Source organism: Ictalurus furcatus, chromosome 13 (genome assembly GCF_023375685.1).
Source record: "Ictalurus furcatus strain D&B chromosome 13, Billie_1.0, whole genome shotgun sequence".
NCBI classification, from domain to species: Eukaryota; Metazoa; Chordata; class Actinopteri; order Siluriformes; family Ictaluridae; genus Ictalurus; species Ictalurus furcatus.
This window is the reverse complement of record NC_071267.1, coordinates 13,986,677-14,004,688: the sequence shown is the minus strand read 5'-3', so window position 1 is coordinate 14,004,688 and position 18,012 is coordinate 13,986,677. Positions and strand designations below refer to the sequence as shown.

The 18,012-nt window shown below is 39.4% G+C and overlaps 2 protein-coding genes across 5 annotated transcripts; one reads left to right on the top strand and one right to left on the bottom strand.

Moving 5' to 3' along the window:
* Positions 1–1,442: 1,442 nt before the first annotated feature.
* On the top strand, positions 1,443–6,362 carry si:ch211-194k22.8 (uncharacterized). 4 transcript variants are annotated; one of them, XM_053640357.1, is made up of 7 exons: positions 1,448–2,861; positions 2,992–3,090; positions 3,622–3,681; positions 3,784–3,892; positions 4,065–4,306; positions 4,451–4,637; positions 4,980–6,362. In XM_053640357.1, exons 1-7 carry the CDS (start codon positions 2,772–2,774, stop codon positions 5,174–5,176), a joined length of 984 nt encoding a protein of 327 aa, XP_053496332.1. In that variant the 5' UTR covers positions 1,448–2,771; the 3' UTR covers positions 5,177–6,362. The 4 variants fall into 4 exon arrangements, with proteins under 4 accessions (XP_053496331.1, XP_053496330.1, XP_053496332.1 ...); XM_053640356.1 differs by lacking the exon at positions 4,980–6,362 and having other exon boundaries at positions 1,443–2,861; positions 3,787–3,892; positions 4,451–4,961; XM_053640355.1 differs by lacking the exon at positions 4,980–6,362 and having other exon boundaries at positions 1,443–2,861; positions 4,451–4,961.
* Positions 6,363–6,754: 392 nt separating this feature from the next.
* Positions 6,755–15,759, bottom strand: cdk5rap3 (CDK5 regulatory subunit associated protein 3). The gene is made up of 14 exons (XM_053640354.1): positions 15,604–15,759; positions 15,259–15,304; positions 15,037–15,168; positions 14,468–14,568; positions 14,334–14,382; positions 14,039–14,217; positions 10,895–11,031; positions 10,575–10,719; positions 10,358–10,459; positions 10,140–10,224; positions 9,961–10,049; positions 8,037–8,242; positions 7,598–7,769; positions 6,755–7,448 (listed from the first exon to the last, which is right to left on the bottom strand). Exons 1-14 carry the CDS (start codon positions 15,607–15,609, stop codon positions 7,383–7,385), a joined length of 1,515 nt encoding a protein of 504 aa, XP_053496329.1. The 5' UTR covers positions 15,610–15,759; the 3' UTR covers positions 6,755–7,382.
* Positions 15,760–18,012: the final 2,253 nt, after the last annotated feature.

Here is an 18,012-nt window from a genome sequence, read left to right as displayed (position 1 = left end):
TGTAGTTTTCAGAACTTTATATGGTATACCTCTAGTATATACTACTGTATATTTAATTTGCATACCTCATGAACACATGTGAAACAAAAAGAAATAGATCTCCTATAGAAACGCACAGGGTAGCTATGGCAACGGTTGACTGGTTAACTAATTGATTGATTGGAATATTGACTGATTGACTGAGACACTGGCAATGTTACTGGAGAAAGAGTTGTTTAGATACGAAGGAGACACTCTTTAGATTATGATATTTATCACCTGATTCTTTAAAAAAGAACCATAAATCCCATAACTAGTAACAGTCGATTGCTGTAAAGTGCACAATAAATCAGTGTGTCTCTAACAATCAACCAACCACTAATTCATCTCTGTTTGAAATCAGAATTCAAGTCTTTGTTGGTGCATGAATATTTTTGTGCAACATTTAATTATTCATGTGTACATTTCATTTCATTATTATTAATTTATTGTTATATTGCACTATTTATTTGTTTGTTTGTTTTTTGTTTGTTCTTATGAAATAATCCCTCATAATAACAACATAAATTAATTTAATGTTAATGACTATTTTAACAACTCTGATTCTTAGGAAATTAAGTCAGTTCATTGAATGACATTGAAAGGTTAACTACTGTGTTTACAGCCTACTTGATTATAATATTCTAATATTCTGACTGATAAATGATAGAGTAAGAGTGAGACCTGTATAATATTTATAGTTACACCAACACCCCTTTCACATGAAAGAACATATGAGGTCAAAGCCTCAGCCTCTTGAACACCCCTGGATGAGTTAGGGGTTACGTGCCTTGGCACTTGAACTCCAAGGCTCCCAGTTCACAGGTGCAGGTCCTTAACCGCAGTACTTGCCTTGTTATTCATGATTTTAACATAGAGTCTGAAATGCCTGCTACTCTACCTACGATGATTTTTTCCAGTATTTCTTAATATCACAATCGTATCGTAATAGAATAGTATTGTATTTATATGAAAGAGGTATTAAGTGCTTCTTAAATATTTACCACCAGGTGGCATAGACGGCCAGTGCAACATAAAAAATAAAGCAGTGATTGGAAGAGTGCTACAACAAAGTCATTGCAAACTGCATTATTGTTTAAACTGGAGAGGAGATACCAATGGTTATTATATATTATTATATTATAACTGACAGTTAAGAATAGTTTTACAGAAATATGGGCAATAATACAGTATGAGCCAGTGAAAGATCTGCTGCACCAAAAATAACCTACTTACCCCAGGTTATCAAACTTTGTCTCCCTGTTGAAGGAACGTCTGTTATTAAAGCCAATACTGGAAAATCACAGTTGAATGCATTTGATTGTTCTCATTTCTTTCATTTATATCGATTCATGTACATCTTAGCACCTCTTATAAGGAAAACAATATATAAGCAAAACTCATGACCGAAATGTAATGTTAAACAATAAAGTGGTAATTTGTTATATAAAAATTAAATAAGTTTCGATAAGCGGTACAGAAAATTTATGGATTATTATTATCTTTATTATCAAATATAATTAAACTGGTATATGACCTTGTATATGTAGAGATATTGAGACAGTAACATTTTTATTTATACAAAGAGTTGAACCCTGAGACAGACTGGCATCCCATCCAGGGTGTATTTCTGCCTCACTCCCAATGATCCATCAGATAGACTCCAGATCCACCATGAACCTGACCAGGATACAATTGTTACTGAAAGTGAGTGAGTGTGTGAACCTTTGGGCCATGGCACAAGTTCCCCAACTCTGGTCCTGGAGTACGTACTGCACTGTACAGTTTAGTGTTTCGCTGCTCTAACACACCCACTTCAACTCAGGAATGGCTCTTAATTAACTGATTAATTGAATCAGATGTCTAGGGAGCAAGGGAAACACTAAAATGTGTAGGAAAAGGGGTACTCTAGGACCACATTGGGAACCTGTGGGCAGTTTCTCAACCCCAGTGCTGGAGGTCCACCCTGCAGAATTGAAAGTTTTCCACTTCTAAACACCGGATCATACTTGATAGGCTTGATAATTAACTGTTGAGGCTCAGCAGGTGATTTGGGAGTAGGAAGAATCTGAACCTCGGCGGTAGGCCTCCAGGATTGGGGTTGAGAACCTACTTATTTAAGCTGCAGTTAAAAACCAATTTAGAGCTATTATTTATTACCGTGGCTGTGTGCTGTAAATGCTGAATCCGTATCATTCTGCAACTGGTTAATGTTTAGAGTGATGCACTGGGATCGATCGATCGGTTGGTTTGTGATCTGGCCTACACATCGCACTGATCACTTTTTCAGTCATCTATTCCTGATCACTAGAGAACACTCAGAACACATCTAACTTCCCGACCAGCCTGGTGAAAACAAACAAAAAAGTGCCACGAAATCCTATTTGGACCAAAAAACCCAGTCCCACATTAAAGCTCATCCTAAATCATTTTTTGCACACCGTGCAGAGAGTAAAGATCATTTGCACACCCTGTTGATCAGCGAGGATCTCCACTGTAAGCGCGAGACGCACAGAGGCGAGCTCGTGCAACGTTCTGCTCCAAAACGACTGTCTGATTTCTCCGTTTAGAGCCATGGATCAAGCCGAGTGTTAGAACTGAAGTAGTATAATCGCATAGTTTTCCTCTACCCGCTCGGTATCTGGCCAAACCGGCGTCAGGGCTGCTCGTCGCCTTTGTGCAGGGAGCGTCCTGCATTCTGCGGAGGGGGGCACAGTTTCAGTGAGCGCAAATAATCAAATAATGGCAGAGAAATGAGAAGGAAAACAAAAGCCAAGCGGATTCTGGACTACGAAAATGAAGAGCAGGACGAGAAAGAAGAACAAAAACTGGACGAATTCTACGTAAGATATATAATGGAAACCTTTTTTTGAGTGTTTTTCGTGCCCCTGTTTTGTTTGTTTGTGGCTGTGACTTGGAATATTGTCTCAAATGAAAGAGTAATTAGAATGACACGAGCCGCCTGTCCGACAGCACGGGCTGCAGAAACGGAGAAAACAAACGGATGCTGCCAAAGAGCGAGCTGAGGAGAATTCACCAGCAGCCGCGGGGCTCCAGAAGTTGGACATGAGGGTTTGGGCTTTTTCTTACTAATATTTATAGTGTTTATTTTGAATTTAGAGACAATTAGCTGGCTGAGACGAGCGACCGAATTCTCCACTTTGGCTGTCCGAGCAGTCTGATAAGACAGTAGTGTTTTAAAGATAATCTATTTTTCACTCGTGTACTTTTTGTTGTTGTTGTTCTGCGTTTAAACGCAGAAAGAGCAGCAGCAGTAGTGTGAGGTAGGGCAGGCAGCCATGCCGGTTACCTAATGGAGAACAATAGGTCTAAAAGCATGGCACAGAGGGCATCACTTACACACAGCACATCTTGTGTGAAGAGCTTCCTTTACACACTTTCTTTGCATCACTTTGATGCTCTACTGCGGTTTGAAAAGAGCAACCCTTAAAGTGACATGCATCCTTTTTTTTTTTTTTTTTTTTTTTTTAAAGTGTACTTTAAAATAGTTTCCCCAAAAAGCATGACACGAATACAGTCCTAGTTTAATTATGCTTTTTGGGGAAACGATTCCCAGTTTCAGTGTCTGTGTTGTCCTGACAGGGCTATGGGTTCGACTGCTCTCCTACAGGCAGATTTGATGAGGGACATCCCACCGCAGAGGTAAGGGGAGGTCTGTGGCACAGGTGTGCTCAGCATACACTCCTCAAAGTTAACATGCTGGATTGTTTTGAGCTCTGATTGATTTATTGTTTGCACGTCTAGCAGGAGGCTGAATATTTGCAGTCTTATTCGAAGATGGAGCTAATTGCCATGGTTCTATGCATGCAGCGGGAAATGGAGAGCTTAAAGGAACAACTACGGTGCCTTACAGGCAAGTCAGATTTTTGATGAATGTGTGAAGTAGTTTAGAGGCTAGTACTTTAGACCTCTTGTTTAAAACTAAATTTTCAACATTCCAGGGTATTGTATGATTTTTTTTTCAGTAGCCTCTAACTTACCAAAAACATGTCTAAAATGATTCGTTGTACTTGTTTCCACACAAGCATGTGGAAAGTTGGCCAAAAACTTAGAGGCCCTGATCGAGAGGACCCAGATGTTGCCTAATGGAGATAAGAAGACATCTCTCCCTGTTCCCTCCAGCCCCATGACCGAGCCTGTGGAAGTGGATGCTTTAATGCCAGCTATGCCGTATGCCTCAGGTGTTATGAATGGGCAGTGGGTCAAGCAGGAAACTCTTACCCAGAAATCTAATGAAGTCTCCCACAGGAACGGTCTCTTCACAGAGGTATCAGTCATTTACTTGGTTTAATGTTATGACCTCATATTGTGCATGGTTCACTAGTAGTCTACCTGTCATCTTTGATTATTCATGGTAGTCGTGTACATTGCTTTGAACAAAAGGAACATTTTGTAATTTTTATTGTTTTAGTTTATCACACCTGAACTTTTGGAGAGGTGTAACACTGGCACAACTGCCCAGAAGCTGACCAATGATCTGTTGCGTGGACTGTATGAGAGAGACTGTTTGGCCTCCCACTCAATCTCTGGTGTGGTGTATAATAAAAGGGGTCAACCCAAACCTGCCCTGCCCACTGAAGAGGTGCAGGCCATCCTGAGTAAGGCTCAACACACTCAGCTCTATGGCTTATACACTGCTCAAGTTAGAATTATGACAATATATTTGGGGTTGCAGATTATAAATTCTACAAGGAGTATGTTTTGCCCACGTCTTCATTTTCAACAGGATGTACCAGAAGATTATACTAAGTACAAGCCATTATTTCTGCAGTTTCAATTGTTGCCCATGTTGTATTGTATTATATGGAATGATAAAACTACATTGCGTGCACCTGTGCAAGAGCATTATTCTGTATGGCACCATATGGATTTAGATGGGTACTCAGTTATGCATTATATTTGTTGGGTCATGCTCTAATTCATATAATCATCTCTTACAGGAACTGTCCAGTATTTCTTTCCTGGGAAAACTGATGCTGAGATTAAGGGCTACATTCGTCAAAAACTGCAAAACGAAGCAAAAAGATTGAGGAAAAAACCTCCACTCTCTGGCCCAGAACCTAGAGCTCTGAGTCTATCCAGCCCTAGATCAAGTAGCCATCAGTTGGATTTGATTGGACAAAACTCAAATGTTTGATTAGCAGTGATTATTATAATTTTTTTGATCATCAAACAAACTAGCCTTATTCACTGCTAAATATGATCAAGAGATCAAGAGCTCTTGACCAGTACAAATTATGTTAATTATTTTGTTCGGACTGTCCTGAAAATGTTATGATCTCTTGCAATAGCTCCTCATCATTGTGACAGCATCAATGTCAAGATCAGATGGTCTCCAACTATTAAGAACACACAGTAATAAGATTAGATATTAATGTGAGTCTGTAAACATTTATCATGTTTTGTATTTAACTGCTGTGTAGTAGCTACACTGCACAATAACAGAAGGTGTGAACATTATTTTCCTTGTATCATAAATGTATTTCTTACTAAATTATGGTCCTTATTACTCAACTGTAGCTTTATGTATGTAATTTTTTTGTTATTAAAATGATGAAAAAGCAAGCAATTAGCTAAGTAGTATCTGCTATTGTTTGTGTCATGCATGTTCTCTTGTGTGGATTTGTGTGAAAGAGGAACACAAGATACTGGATATATTAGTGTGACTAAACCCCTGTGAATATTGGCGATGGAAAACAATGTGTGCTGCATGCAGAGAGCTGCTGAGATGAAGGTAATCAATGACTGAGCGACACGAGCAGAGTGACAACAGCAGGGGTACTGGGCCAGTTGTCTTGGCAACCCCAGTCTTCTGGGCCACAGTAGCGTGGCTCTTACTCTGGCCAGCGCCTCTGAGCATCTGCCCACTGCAGGGACGAGGGGAATTGCAGCAAAAAAAATAAAGAATGAAAGGCAGAAGGAAAGATTTCAGGGGACCCAAAGAAATTTAGTCTGGCATCCAATGAGATGAAGGCAGTCCATTAATAATAAGCATGAGGATAATATTGTGGTGGGCTTTTTGATAATTATCTGGCTTATTGTCATATTCTGTTCATGCCTATCAGGAAAAATGATGTGATTACTATGGCTGCTGTTGAGGTTTGTGTGTGTGCATGCACGTGCGTACGTGCAAGGCTGGCCTGATTAATAGCACAGACAATGATGGGGCAGAGTGAATTCCCTCTGCTTATCATAAACCTCATCAGTGTGGTGTGTGTGAGATAGTAAGGGGTAGTGGCAAAGGGACAGATGAGTGTAAGTCAAAAGTAAGAGGAAAAGTACCATACTATTTGTCAAGGATAAAAAAAATATTCTTACCCTCAATGTGGCCTAAACATCATGGTGGAATACCATGAAAACAATGATTTTTGCTATAGAAGTGTTTTTAAAAAAAAGCCTTAATTTCAATCCTTTCAAACACATTTCGTGGCTAGTATGCAGGGGATGTGCTACACTTGCAAGATAATAGCCATTAGGTCCTCAATCTTGTGAGCATAATGTGTTTCAGGCATGTGATTATGCTGGCAGTCCTGGGGCAAAGAAGGAGATGACACAGTGATGGAGCACCAAGGGGTGCTGGGAGATTTTACACAGCTCGGTGGGAGGAGTGCTGGTTAAATGGAAGTGTTTTGTTGCACTGGAAGTATGCACAAGGACTGACATCCTTGATCCTAATCCTGTCTGAATGCTATAAAACAACACTGTTCATCATTATCAGCACTTTTAAAATAACAAGCAACTTTGTTCTGATGTACTACAAACGGCCTTGAAAATGTATCTTGGGTATAAAACATATTTAAATATTCTATCCGCTGACCCACATTTAAAAAGTTCATACCACTAGCTAATGTTCTATAAACAAATTCAAAACGTCTACTTAAAAACATTTAGCTGATGTGCATCATGGCTGTATGGAAGCTTACAGAATGAACTGATTAGTGATACAGCTAGGAGAAAATAAGACATACCACTTCTAACCACAATTCAATTAGTCTTACAAGTCATACAAACTATTTACAAACACCTTATGAGCACAAATCTGGTAAGATTGCTAATCCTGAATTCCTCAAATGTACACTGGCGTTGTTTGTCTACACACTTTGTGTTTTGTCTCTGTGAACTCAGGGAAGTGGTACTGTGTACTGTGTAAGTCAGATTCTCAAATCATGCTAAGAAAAATCCAGAGACACACTTGTATGTCACAGTAGGTTTCAGCTATGTGTCTGACATTGTGTAGTAGATTGGCAAATAAACTGTTTTCTGATTTAATTATTCAAAGCCATGGAAATTATTTTAATGAAATAAAATATTTATTTATGAAATGTTTGTGTGGACTATGCAGTTTACACTTGAACTCCCATAAGGTTGACTGGTCGCTTGTTATACCGTTTTGAGATGTCGGCTTCGATCTGTAAGAAAAAAAAAAAAACAGAAACAATGTTTACTTAGAACCCAAAATACTTTCTTTAATTGAATGAACATAAAAAAAAAAAAAAAAAAAGAATACACCACCACGGGCTTCCCTGATATACTCTTAATACTTAATAGAATATGATACCAGTTTCTGTAGTTCCTTGATGTGGGCAGCCAGCAGGTCGATACGAGGTTCGAGCTTGGCCTGTTCCTCGAGCGCTTCTTGCCTCCGCTCAGCCAAGGAGGCTTGTTTCAGCACCAAAATATCAGCTTGCTTTAGTTTCTGCCTCAGCATGTCAGATACACGCTCCACATAGCTGAAACACAACCACAGTAATGAACATTTAGAGTTACTGTAAATCATACCTGTATGCTTACATTTCAATCCTGTAGATTAATCACTACATTTTCTTTGCTCTGACACAGGATGGTAATTGACTTATGAGTGTGGCAGAACTTGGGCAACAGTCCTAAATCCCCAGATCTGACACTTAATACATCCCATTCAGGTTATCGGTCTAAATCAGATGAGTGTGTAGACCTGTCAATGCAAGAGAAAAGTAAGTGTGTGCATGAACACTTACCGAGGTGATGCCTGGATCACGAACAGATGCTTCATGCGCAGTGATGTCATTCCTTCCAGAAGGTGGCGCACATCTGAAAGCATGGCCTGCACACGTTCACGGGTCTGCCCCTGGATGATAGAGGGAGCCAGCTGGAACTGGCTCATGGACACCATATCGCCCTCCTCACTCATCTCACTCAGTCTTTGACACAGGAACACTTCCAACTAGGCAGTCAGACACAGAGAGGAGAGCATCACAACCTAGCAAATATTTCCACCAGAGATAAGCCACCATTACAGCTGGAAAATTGTTAATGACAAAACATGTGCACAATATTATTCATGTGAAAAAATGAGTACAGCCCATGGAAAATTGTTGGCTTTTTTGACATATTTCGACAAGCAAACATTTATTCAATCAAAGCAATCTTTGAAACAGTGCCAATTAATGAAGTTGATATACTTGAACAAAACCACAAAGAAAATTAGCTTTTTCAATCATTTATTCAACAGAAATATCAATAGATATTCTTCTGTGGAAAAAGTAAGTACATGCTTGGCGTCAAAAGCTAGTATTGCCCCCTTTAGCAGGACTAACTTCTTGTAGATATTTTGCATAACTTTTTGACCACTCTTCCATGCAATATTCTTTCAGTTGCAAGATGTTTGAGGGTTTTCTTGCATGTACCCTCCATTTCAAATCCCCCCACAACATTTCAATGGGATTCAAATCCATTGAATTTGACTAGGCCATTCCATAACCCTCCAATTCTTCTTTTTGAGACATTCCTTGGTGGATTTGCTTAGGATCATTATCCTGTTGAAAGGTACACTTTCGGTTCAGCTTTCGGACAGATGGCCTCCATTATCTTCAAGCACTCTTTGATATGATGCAGAATTCATAGTAGAATCAATGATTGCAAGATGTACGGTCCCTGAGGCAGTGAAGTAACCCCAAACCATAACATTTCCACAGATGGTATGAGGTGCTTCTCCTGAAAAGCTGTCTTTTGTCTGCGCCAAACATGTCTGCTGTTACTGTGGCCAAACAACTCTATCTCTTATTTCTCTGTCCAGAGCACATTATTCCAAAAGACCTGGTCTTTGCCTATATGCTCACTGGCAAACTGTAATCTTGCAAAGGCTTTTTCTTGGCATGCCTCCCATGCAGGTCAAATTTGTGCAATCTCTTTCTGATTGTAGAAGCTTGCACTTTGACACCAACAGTTGAAAGGCTCACTAGCAGATCCTGTGATGAAATGTTGGGGTTCTTGGAGACTTCTTTTTGCATTTGACAGTCTGTTCTTGGGCTGAATTTACAGTCAAATTGGCAGTCGTTTGAAATCTGTGCCATTTGTAGATTATTTTCCTTACAGTGGAATGATGTATTTCAAATAATTTGGAGATCTTTTTAAATCCCTTGCTAGACTCATAGGCATCCACAACCTTTTTTTCCCCTGAAGGTCTTACAGAACTCTTTAGATCTTGGCATGATGACACCACACACCTCAATAACAAAGGGAACACCAGATGTGAGACTAGATATGAGAGGGGTATAAATAAGACAGCTTCCACCTGCACCCCCTAAGCAGGTTCTAATCACTGGCACCTGATTTTAATTTTACGAATTTGAAGGTGTGATAAATGTTGGGGTGGACTTACTTTCTCCATGTGACTGATCCGTTTTTTGCTCATTTAAATTGTTAAAATTACTACAAAATGTCAATTTTGTGTGTCAATTGATAGTGTATCACCTTTATTAATAGACAAAGAAGATCAAATGTTTGCTTGCCAAATAAGTAAAAAAAGCCAACAATTTCCATGGGGTGTACTTATTTTTTCACATGACTGCATGTGGGGAGTTTAAGCTGCTCATAAAATCGGCTGTAGGCCGATTATAGTCAAGTGTCATAAAATAATGTTTTAGTGTTGAGTTGAAGTACCTCCATCAATTCATCGATAAACTGACTTCGTGTCTGAGGGTTTTCGAGCAGAGAGAGTGCATCCTCACCTCTCGCAACACCTTCAGGACCTATAAACCCAGCCTGGGTTATTAATCTTGTGAGGACATTATACCTATTTGAAATGTGTAATTTACTATAGAAAGCAAATACATATTTACAGTCAGTGCCTGCAGCAACAACTTCGATTTCCACTGCAGCAGTTTCAGTTTCGCCCCAGTCAATGCCACCATCACTTGTTTCCTTCTATTGAAAAAGAAATACTCAAAATCTGACTCATCCATATTATGGCCACTGTGGAAAGTGATGTTCTACAATAAAAAAACTTCATACAGTCACATGCAAGAGACTGTATTCAAAACAGCTGCTTGTGCATTACCTCTTTTCCAGACTCCAGTGTGATGCCCCAGTCCACCCCCTCTTCAACTTTGGTCCCAAAATTCACCTCCTCAGCATTGCTGCATAAGTCGCCCCAGTCAATCTGTTTAAAACTGAGCATGAGTAAATACAGACATGCACACACTCACACTTCTGTGCTTATTTGCAAACAGACAACCTGTTCATTTGGTTTCTTACTGTTCTATTTGGTTACTCACTGTTTCCTCTGTGACAGTGTCAGGTGGCGCTTCCTCTACTACAGGTCTCTCTATAACCATTGGGACGTTTCCCGTCTTCCACTCGTACACTGTTGTGTTTCCTTTTCGTTGAATGAAAGACAGTATAGGTAGAACAGGCTCGGACCTGAAGAGATATGAAAGATCCCAATTTATTTAATAGCCGACTCTAAAGCTAAGCAGGTCAATGAAAACTAATTTAACCTAAAAAACACTGGAAGAGATGTACTGTTATTTTACACACCACGAACTATGACTGCTTAGACCTTTAATTTCTAAACAGTCATAGCGATGGCACTCACCAGTTACAGACAAACTTAGTGAATTCTGTGTAGAGCTTCATCGTTTCCTCCAAGCAGGCAGCCCGTCTCCCTGTTCCCTCCAATACATTTGGTAAATCCTTAACAAGGGCCTGCAACTCCCTCGCCACATTCTCCCCCTGAGAAAGTCAGATAAGTAAGTAATTTGCATTTGTTATCTTGGGAAACATTTCTGTAATAAAGTGCTGGTTAGGACTATTTATCTCAAAATCAATGTTTCATAATTTGCAGCTTTGGGAAGAACTGCTGTAAGAATCAGTATGCATGTAGACATACACTATATGGTAGTAAGTATGTGGGTACCTGACCACAACACACACACACTATGCTTGCTGAAAATCCTATTCCAAAACAGTAAGCATTAATATAGAGTTGATATCTCCTTATCTCTTCTGGAAAGGCTTTCTACTAGATTTTGGAATGCAGTTGTTGGGACTTCTGCTCATTCAGACACAAGAGCATTAGTCAGGTTGGGCAAGAAGGCCTCACTCAGTGGCTGTTCCAGGTCATCCCAAAGGTTTTCAATGGTGTTGAGGTCAGGGCTCTGTGCAGGCCACTCGAGGTCTTCCGCACCAACCTTGGCAACCAATTGTCTTCATGTACCGCACTTTGTGTAATGTAACATATTTGGTCCTCTTAGTTACAGTGAAGGGAAATTTTAATGTTAAAGCATACAAAGTCATCCTAGACAATTGTGTGCTTCCAACTTTTTGGCAACAGATTGGGAAAGACCCACATACTTTTGGCCATAAACCTGCTGAATTTTCTTATTAGCTGATTCACTTTTAATTGAGCATAAAGTCAACTGCCTGAAACTTCAGTCTTCTTCTGAACTACCACTGAATTGAAGGTCTTGCCTATACATGAATTGCATACCTGCAAATAAGCATGCCGACAATTTAGTCCATAGGTATGAACAGATGCAAACAAAATAAACTCTGCACAACATTGTGCTACTTGTCAAAAAACTCACTGTTCAAAAGTGGACCCTTTTGAAGATTTTTGCATGCCCTCCCCATGCGCGAGTGGCTTTTCACCCACTGTCCAAGAACATGCAGGTAGGCCGATTGGCTATGCTAAATTGCTCCTAGGTGTGAATGAGTGTGTGAATGTGTGATTGCATAGTGCCCTGATGGAGTATCCATGGGAATTCTCCCGTCTTGCACCCAGTGTTAACGGGATCGGCTCCGGATTCAGTACAACTACACAACAGATTATTATGAAATTATAATAATTATGGATCAACTCCATGTTCTAATGTTTCTTATGCAATAGGTTTTGCATTTGAATGAAAAGGGTTATTGTTCTGGAATTCTCATTTGATTTTCTAACCAGACATTTACTAACTTTCTACTAACAATGGGCCTCATTTGTCAATTTTTAGTACAGTGATGTGTAAATGTTTGTGTAAACCAACCCGAACTAAAAAGCTTTTTGCCGGATTTACAAAATATTCAGAAATGCTGATTTGTATTTACAAAAGTTGCTGAATGCTGATGCGTGTCAATCACCTGTAAAATATAAAGTGCATCCCCAACACAACTCTTCTGCATTTAATGACACCCACAAACTCCAAAAAAGGTCAAGTGCACAGAGGGCTGGAAACATGAAATGACTTCTAAAAGGTGAAAGAAAAGTCAGTAATGCAGGAGTGGAAGTTATTTTGACTAACTTCTATACCAATAAAAAAGGCAGTGTAACAGCACATAAAAACGTCAAAATCTATAGACAAACTACAGAAAATTGAATTAAGTGCAAAGTGAGGGGAAATGAAAATGGCACGACCTGAAAACAAAGGAAAAAACTATCTACACTGTCCCCACACTATTGCACCTCCACCAGCCTGGACTGTTGACACAAGGCAGGTTGGATCCATGGATTCATGATGTTGGTGCCAAATTCTGACCTTACCATCTGTGTGCCTCAGTAGAAGCATGAGACCAGACCAGGCTACGTTTTTCCAGTCTTCAGCTGTACAGTTTGGTGAACCTGTGCACTGCAGCCTCAACTTTCTGTTGTTGGCTGACAGAAGTGGAACCCGACATGGTCTTCTGCTGTTGTAGCCCATCTGCCTCAAGGTTTAACATGTTGTGTATTCTGAGATGCTTTTCTGCTCACCACAATTGTGCAGAGTGGTTATCCGTTACCTGTAGTCTTTCTGTCAGCTCAAACCAGTCTGGCCGTTCTCTGTCAAACTCTCTCATCAACAAGGCGTTTCCGTCAACAAAACTGCCACTCACTGGATGTTTTTTCTTTATAGCACCATTCTGAGAAACTGTAGAGACTATATGTTGTGTGTAGAAATCCCAGAAAATCAGCAGTTATATAAATACTCAAATCAGCCGATTTGGCACCAACAATCACGCCACGGTCAAAGTCACAGAGCCCTTAGTCTATGCGTTTGTGTTTGCTCGCTTTCTTTATTTTTCTTATTCTTTGATTAATACAAATGACATAAAATGACTACTTTTCACAACCTTTTCTTGATCTTAATCCCCCTAGTGAACTAGCATGAGGATGTTTTTGATAGAGACTCCAAAGTGCTTCTGGAAGTCACGTCTGCTGTAAACGTGATAAAAATTAAATAATTTAAACTGGACAGTATAACCGATATATAAAAAGTGCAGTAATCCATACAAATGATATGATTTAAAGGCAAAATCAAGGGTAACATTAATTAGTCTTCTTATGTGCAAGTTCACCCAGAAGCATAATTTACAAAATCATGAGATTCTGATGAATACCAAATTTCTTGTGTAAATGCTCCTACAAAATAAATCTGTTCATATCCGGCTTGATAAATGAGGCCCAATACAACAAGAAGAAACACACACACACACACACACACATATATATATACACACACACATTATATATATATATATATATATATATAAAATGTTATTCATCTTACTGATTTCATCCTAAGAGTATTTGCAAAGTTTTTATTTGTTTATTATTATTATTATTTTATAGATTCCATTAAATTCCATTAAATAACCATTTATTTTCTAACCCTCAAACACGGTATAAATTCAGGGACATTTTATTTTCTATATGCCTATGTGGTGACTTACTATAGTTCTCCAGGTTCTCAGAGAATACATGAACTTAGTAGATGCTCACCGTAATGCCGTACTGCTTGCACGCTGCGTAGTAGCGCTCCCTCATATCTGCAGCTCCACTCTGGCACTCCAGCTCCCGCCTGCTCAGCTCCTGCTGCAGCTGCTGTGCTTTAGCCACCTGTTTCCTCAAAGCAGGGCCCTCGTAGCTTACACTGCGGCTCAGCAGACTGGCCAGCTCCGCTAAACGCACACAGGAGGATGTCATGTGCACAAACACAAACATGATGTCCTGTACCAGTGTTCAAATACGGCATACACAGAATATCCACTTAATAACCACTTTGATCCTCACTTACCTAGATACACATTATCTTTCTCATACAAGGACACTATTTCTTGCCAGTCCTATTGATAAACAAAAAAGTATGAGTTAAATGTGACTTATATGTGTATGTAGTTACACAGAGACTAGTTAAAGGCAAACAATCACCTTCATCCTTTGTGATGAATACCTGCCGAATATATTTTTGGATGAGGCTTCCGTTCCCTTCAGTATTTCCACTATCCTTAGGCAATGGAAATAGTGAATATCTGCATTGACACAAGAAAATATTTTTACTGAAGGCAATGATGAACCCATGGTAATGGATAAAACATGTGTATGCTGTGAAATCTCCAGAAAAATATGGATGCAGACACTATTCACAGAATGTTTGTATGCATAATGCCCTGAGATGGATTGGCATGCCATTCAGGGTGTATTCCCACCTCGTGTCCGGTGTTCCCAGAATAAGCTCCCGATTCATCACAACCAACCCTGACCAGGATAAAACACTTACTTAGATGAATGAATGAATGAATAAATATAAACGACATCCAAATATAAATGTGTTCAACACACCCAATGCATGCCACACATAATTTGATTCAGTGTTTCTTTCTCTTTACCATACCAACCCTGCCAGTTATGTAACTGATCACACACTCTACAAACAAGATATCAAAAACAGCTGCATATGCGAATCAGATTTGAGTAGATTCAGCCTAAAAGGGACTGACATGAGCCCATGAGCAGCTGTTTGATCTCCTCGTTCTCTGGCATGTCCTGGAGAGCAGCACTGATCTTCTCCCTGATCACCATCACTGCATTCTGCCATTTCAGAGAACAGTGTCTCCTGTCCACCAGCCAGTCTGAAAACAAACGTATGCAGATACTGTATATGCATGTACAGATGGGTGTACATTTTTATTTGTTTCACATAAATAAGACTTAAGTCTTACCGAGAAGTTTGCTGGTGTGAATGTCAATAGGGAGATTTTGAATATTCTGAAGTGACAAAAAAAAAAAAGTGTTCCTTTAAAGTAAATGTGTTAGTGAGACTTGTGACATTATGGTGTTAAGCATGTCGAATGTCAACAAAGTGAAAAAGTAGTCCAAAAAAGTACCTATTAACCCAAACATAATTATGACAGCTGACTTACATACACAAAACTTGAAAGCTTCTGACAACACAAGCATTCAGAGTTAACATTACTGAAATAGCGTGGTTAGCATTGTGGGCTAGTGAAGCTACAAAACATCAATGCACTGTCACGAAATTAAATTTACCCCAACCTTCACTTTACCTCCATATTATCCTCAGTTTCCTGGTATTTATTTATTTTTAAATATATAGAAGTACTATAAGATATACTACATATCCATAACGCGCTTTTAAATGTGATTTATCAGGCAGTTTTCGTTTACATGGCCATTGACACGTACGTACACAGCTAACCAATCAGAAATGCAGAATGGTCAGACGGTCCGGTCTGAAGCGACCAATTACAAACGGCAATAGTGATGAAGTCTTCCGGGTAGACAAATCAGACAACCGGCTGTTCACTCACCAAAATAAAAGACCTCTTTTATTCTTACAACATGACCAATATCATGGAGGGTAGCGATATGACGGGCAAAGCTGCAACATGGGGTCGTGTCGGGAACATACACTCTTCGTCCACTTTAAAAGGAACACCTGTACACCTGCACTATTCTGTTCCCAGGAGATTAGCAGTTTCTGAAGTACTCAAACCAGCCCATCTGGCATCCATGCCACCCATGCCACGGTCACAGCTGTCTAATCACAACTATCTAAGTCACAAAGATCACGTTGTTCTTCCTTCCGATGTCTGATGTGAACATGATTTGAGGCTCTTATCTGCTCGATTATTTGTTCGATTGGCTGATTAGATAACTGCATGAATGTACAGGTGTTCCTAATAAATTGGACGGTTAATCACCTTGGCCTTTTTTGTCACACGAGCTTCATATCTGACCGCACAACATTTTTTTTAGCTGGTCCCATTCCTGATTATATTTAACAAATACTGTCTTATAACTGTCTTTATAGTCTTGCTATTTTTGTCTTTATTTCTTATTAAAACAAGCTGCAAGGAACTGGACACAAACTCACTTTTATTTGCATGTGCATTGAAATTACTCATAGCTCGAGTAACACATACATTTGTCACCGAAATTTGTTCAACTCCGTAATAAAAAGCCAAGTGTGTGCAGTAATACACCCAGTGGGGTCCAACTGTCCACTAGGTGGCGTGGTCTTCTTAGCATATGAGCACATGACCGTCATAAGATATGCAAGGTTACAGTTTATTCTGATTACTGTTAGTGCAAATATGACATCCTGTGCCTTGGAGACATTTAATTAAATTAGAGCATTCACTTTCTTTTCTTTTGAATTAGCATTTTACTTCAAGAGACTGTCTGTACATATTTTGTCTTTAAATACAAGTTAACTTTAGATGCAGGTGAACAGTTTGCTTTTTAGATTTTTTCAGCTTTCTTTTGAAGGTCTGAAAATAGCTGCAATTTTATATATATTTTCAGTAATTATATTTCTATGCATACTGCACATAATTAAAGAGCTATATGAATAATGGACTTTTCTTCTTCTTCTTCTTCTTATTATTATTATTATGTAGGTTGTTGCATTTGTCAGTATATGAGGTAAATATGCCTACTTGGGCATGCCTGTTTATGCCTACTGAGCTTAACACTGTAAAGAAGTCAAGATTCTTTCTTCTTTTTTGTTTTGTTCAACTGTTCAACTCTATTCCATTACTGCATAATGTATTTACCTTCTTTTATTAACTTGACTACAGCACTAATATAGTGCCTATTTTTTTCTGTAATACATACTGACAGCAGATGTGTGTTTGGCTATTCTGTGAAAAGTGGTTACAGTAGTTTTTTGGCAACTGCAACAGTTTCTTAGCCTCATGTTTGATTTTTATGCATGTGATGTGAAATCAGAATTCTAATCCTGAATTGATTCCTTTCAGAGGATCTGTAAAGTGAGGATGCCACCAAAGTGTACCAAATGGGAGACAAGGTCCTGCAGTAGATGGCAGGGCCAGTCATGGTCCAGCATATCTTACACCAGCAGGCTGTTCGACTCCACTGGGGAAAGCCACAATTCACAATCACTTGACTTGGCTTCAGTGAAGAGGTCCACCTGTGCTGTGCCAAAGTTTTCCAGACACGGACAACACTCTCCTGGGAGAAATTGCTGCCTCAATCTGATAGTGGTACATATTCACAGAGTTTAATGATTACTGACCACTACTGCATTTTCATGGTTTCAACGGACATATTTAACTTGTGGACATCAGGTTACAGTGATCTGTTGGACCACCAGAACGTGATGCAGATGTCAACAGTAGGTATGTGACTGAAGTCACCCTGATTGTGCTCAGTCATACTACATGTGACACTGAACCGGGGTGCGACTGAACTGTCCAGAACCATCATTAAAGCTCTTCAGAAAATCCTTGCATGATAGTGTAGTGAATTCTGCAATTCTGAACATCACTATCTAATCCTACTTGGACCAATGCCATTTTGAGATTGGCTGTCACAGCTTGTTTAGAACCTGTTAGCAGCTAATACAAGAAGAGGGAGATCAATCCGGATTACTTTTCAGACAAAATTAAGGCAATATTTCAACATGGGGGTTTAACTCCTGCTGAGCCACT

What these genes read in the sequence shown, in the direction of transcription:
- si:ch211-194k22.8 (XM_053640355.1), top strand. Translation starts at nt 2,772, where the DNA reads ATGAGAAGGAAAACAAAAGCCAAGCGGATTCTGGACTACGAAAATGAA. An exon ending in ACAACTACGGTGCCTTACAG is followed by an intron (nt 3,893 to 4,064) that starts GCAAGTCAGATT and finishes TTTCCACACAAG; the next exon opens with CATGTGGAAAGTTGGCCAAA. An exon ending in GGAACGGTCTCTTCACAGAG is followed by an intron (nt 4,307 to 4,450) that starts GTATCAGTCATT and finishes TTATTGTTTTAG; the next exon opens with TTTATCACACCTGAACTTTT.
- cdk5rap3 (XM_053640354.1), bottom strand. An exon ending in ACACTGTCACAGAGGAAACA is followed by an intron (nt 10,460 to 10,574) that starts GTGAGTAACCAA and finishes AGTTTTAAACAG; the next exon opens with ATTGACTGGGGCGACTTATG. An exon ending in TTATCGATGAATTGATGGAG is followed by an intron (nt 8,243 to 9,960) that starts GTACTTCAACTC and finishes CTGACTGCCTAG; the next exon opens with TTGGAAGTGTTCCTGTGTCA.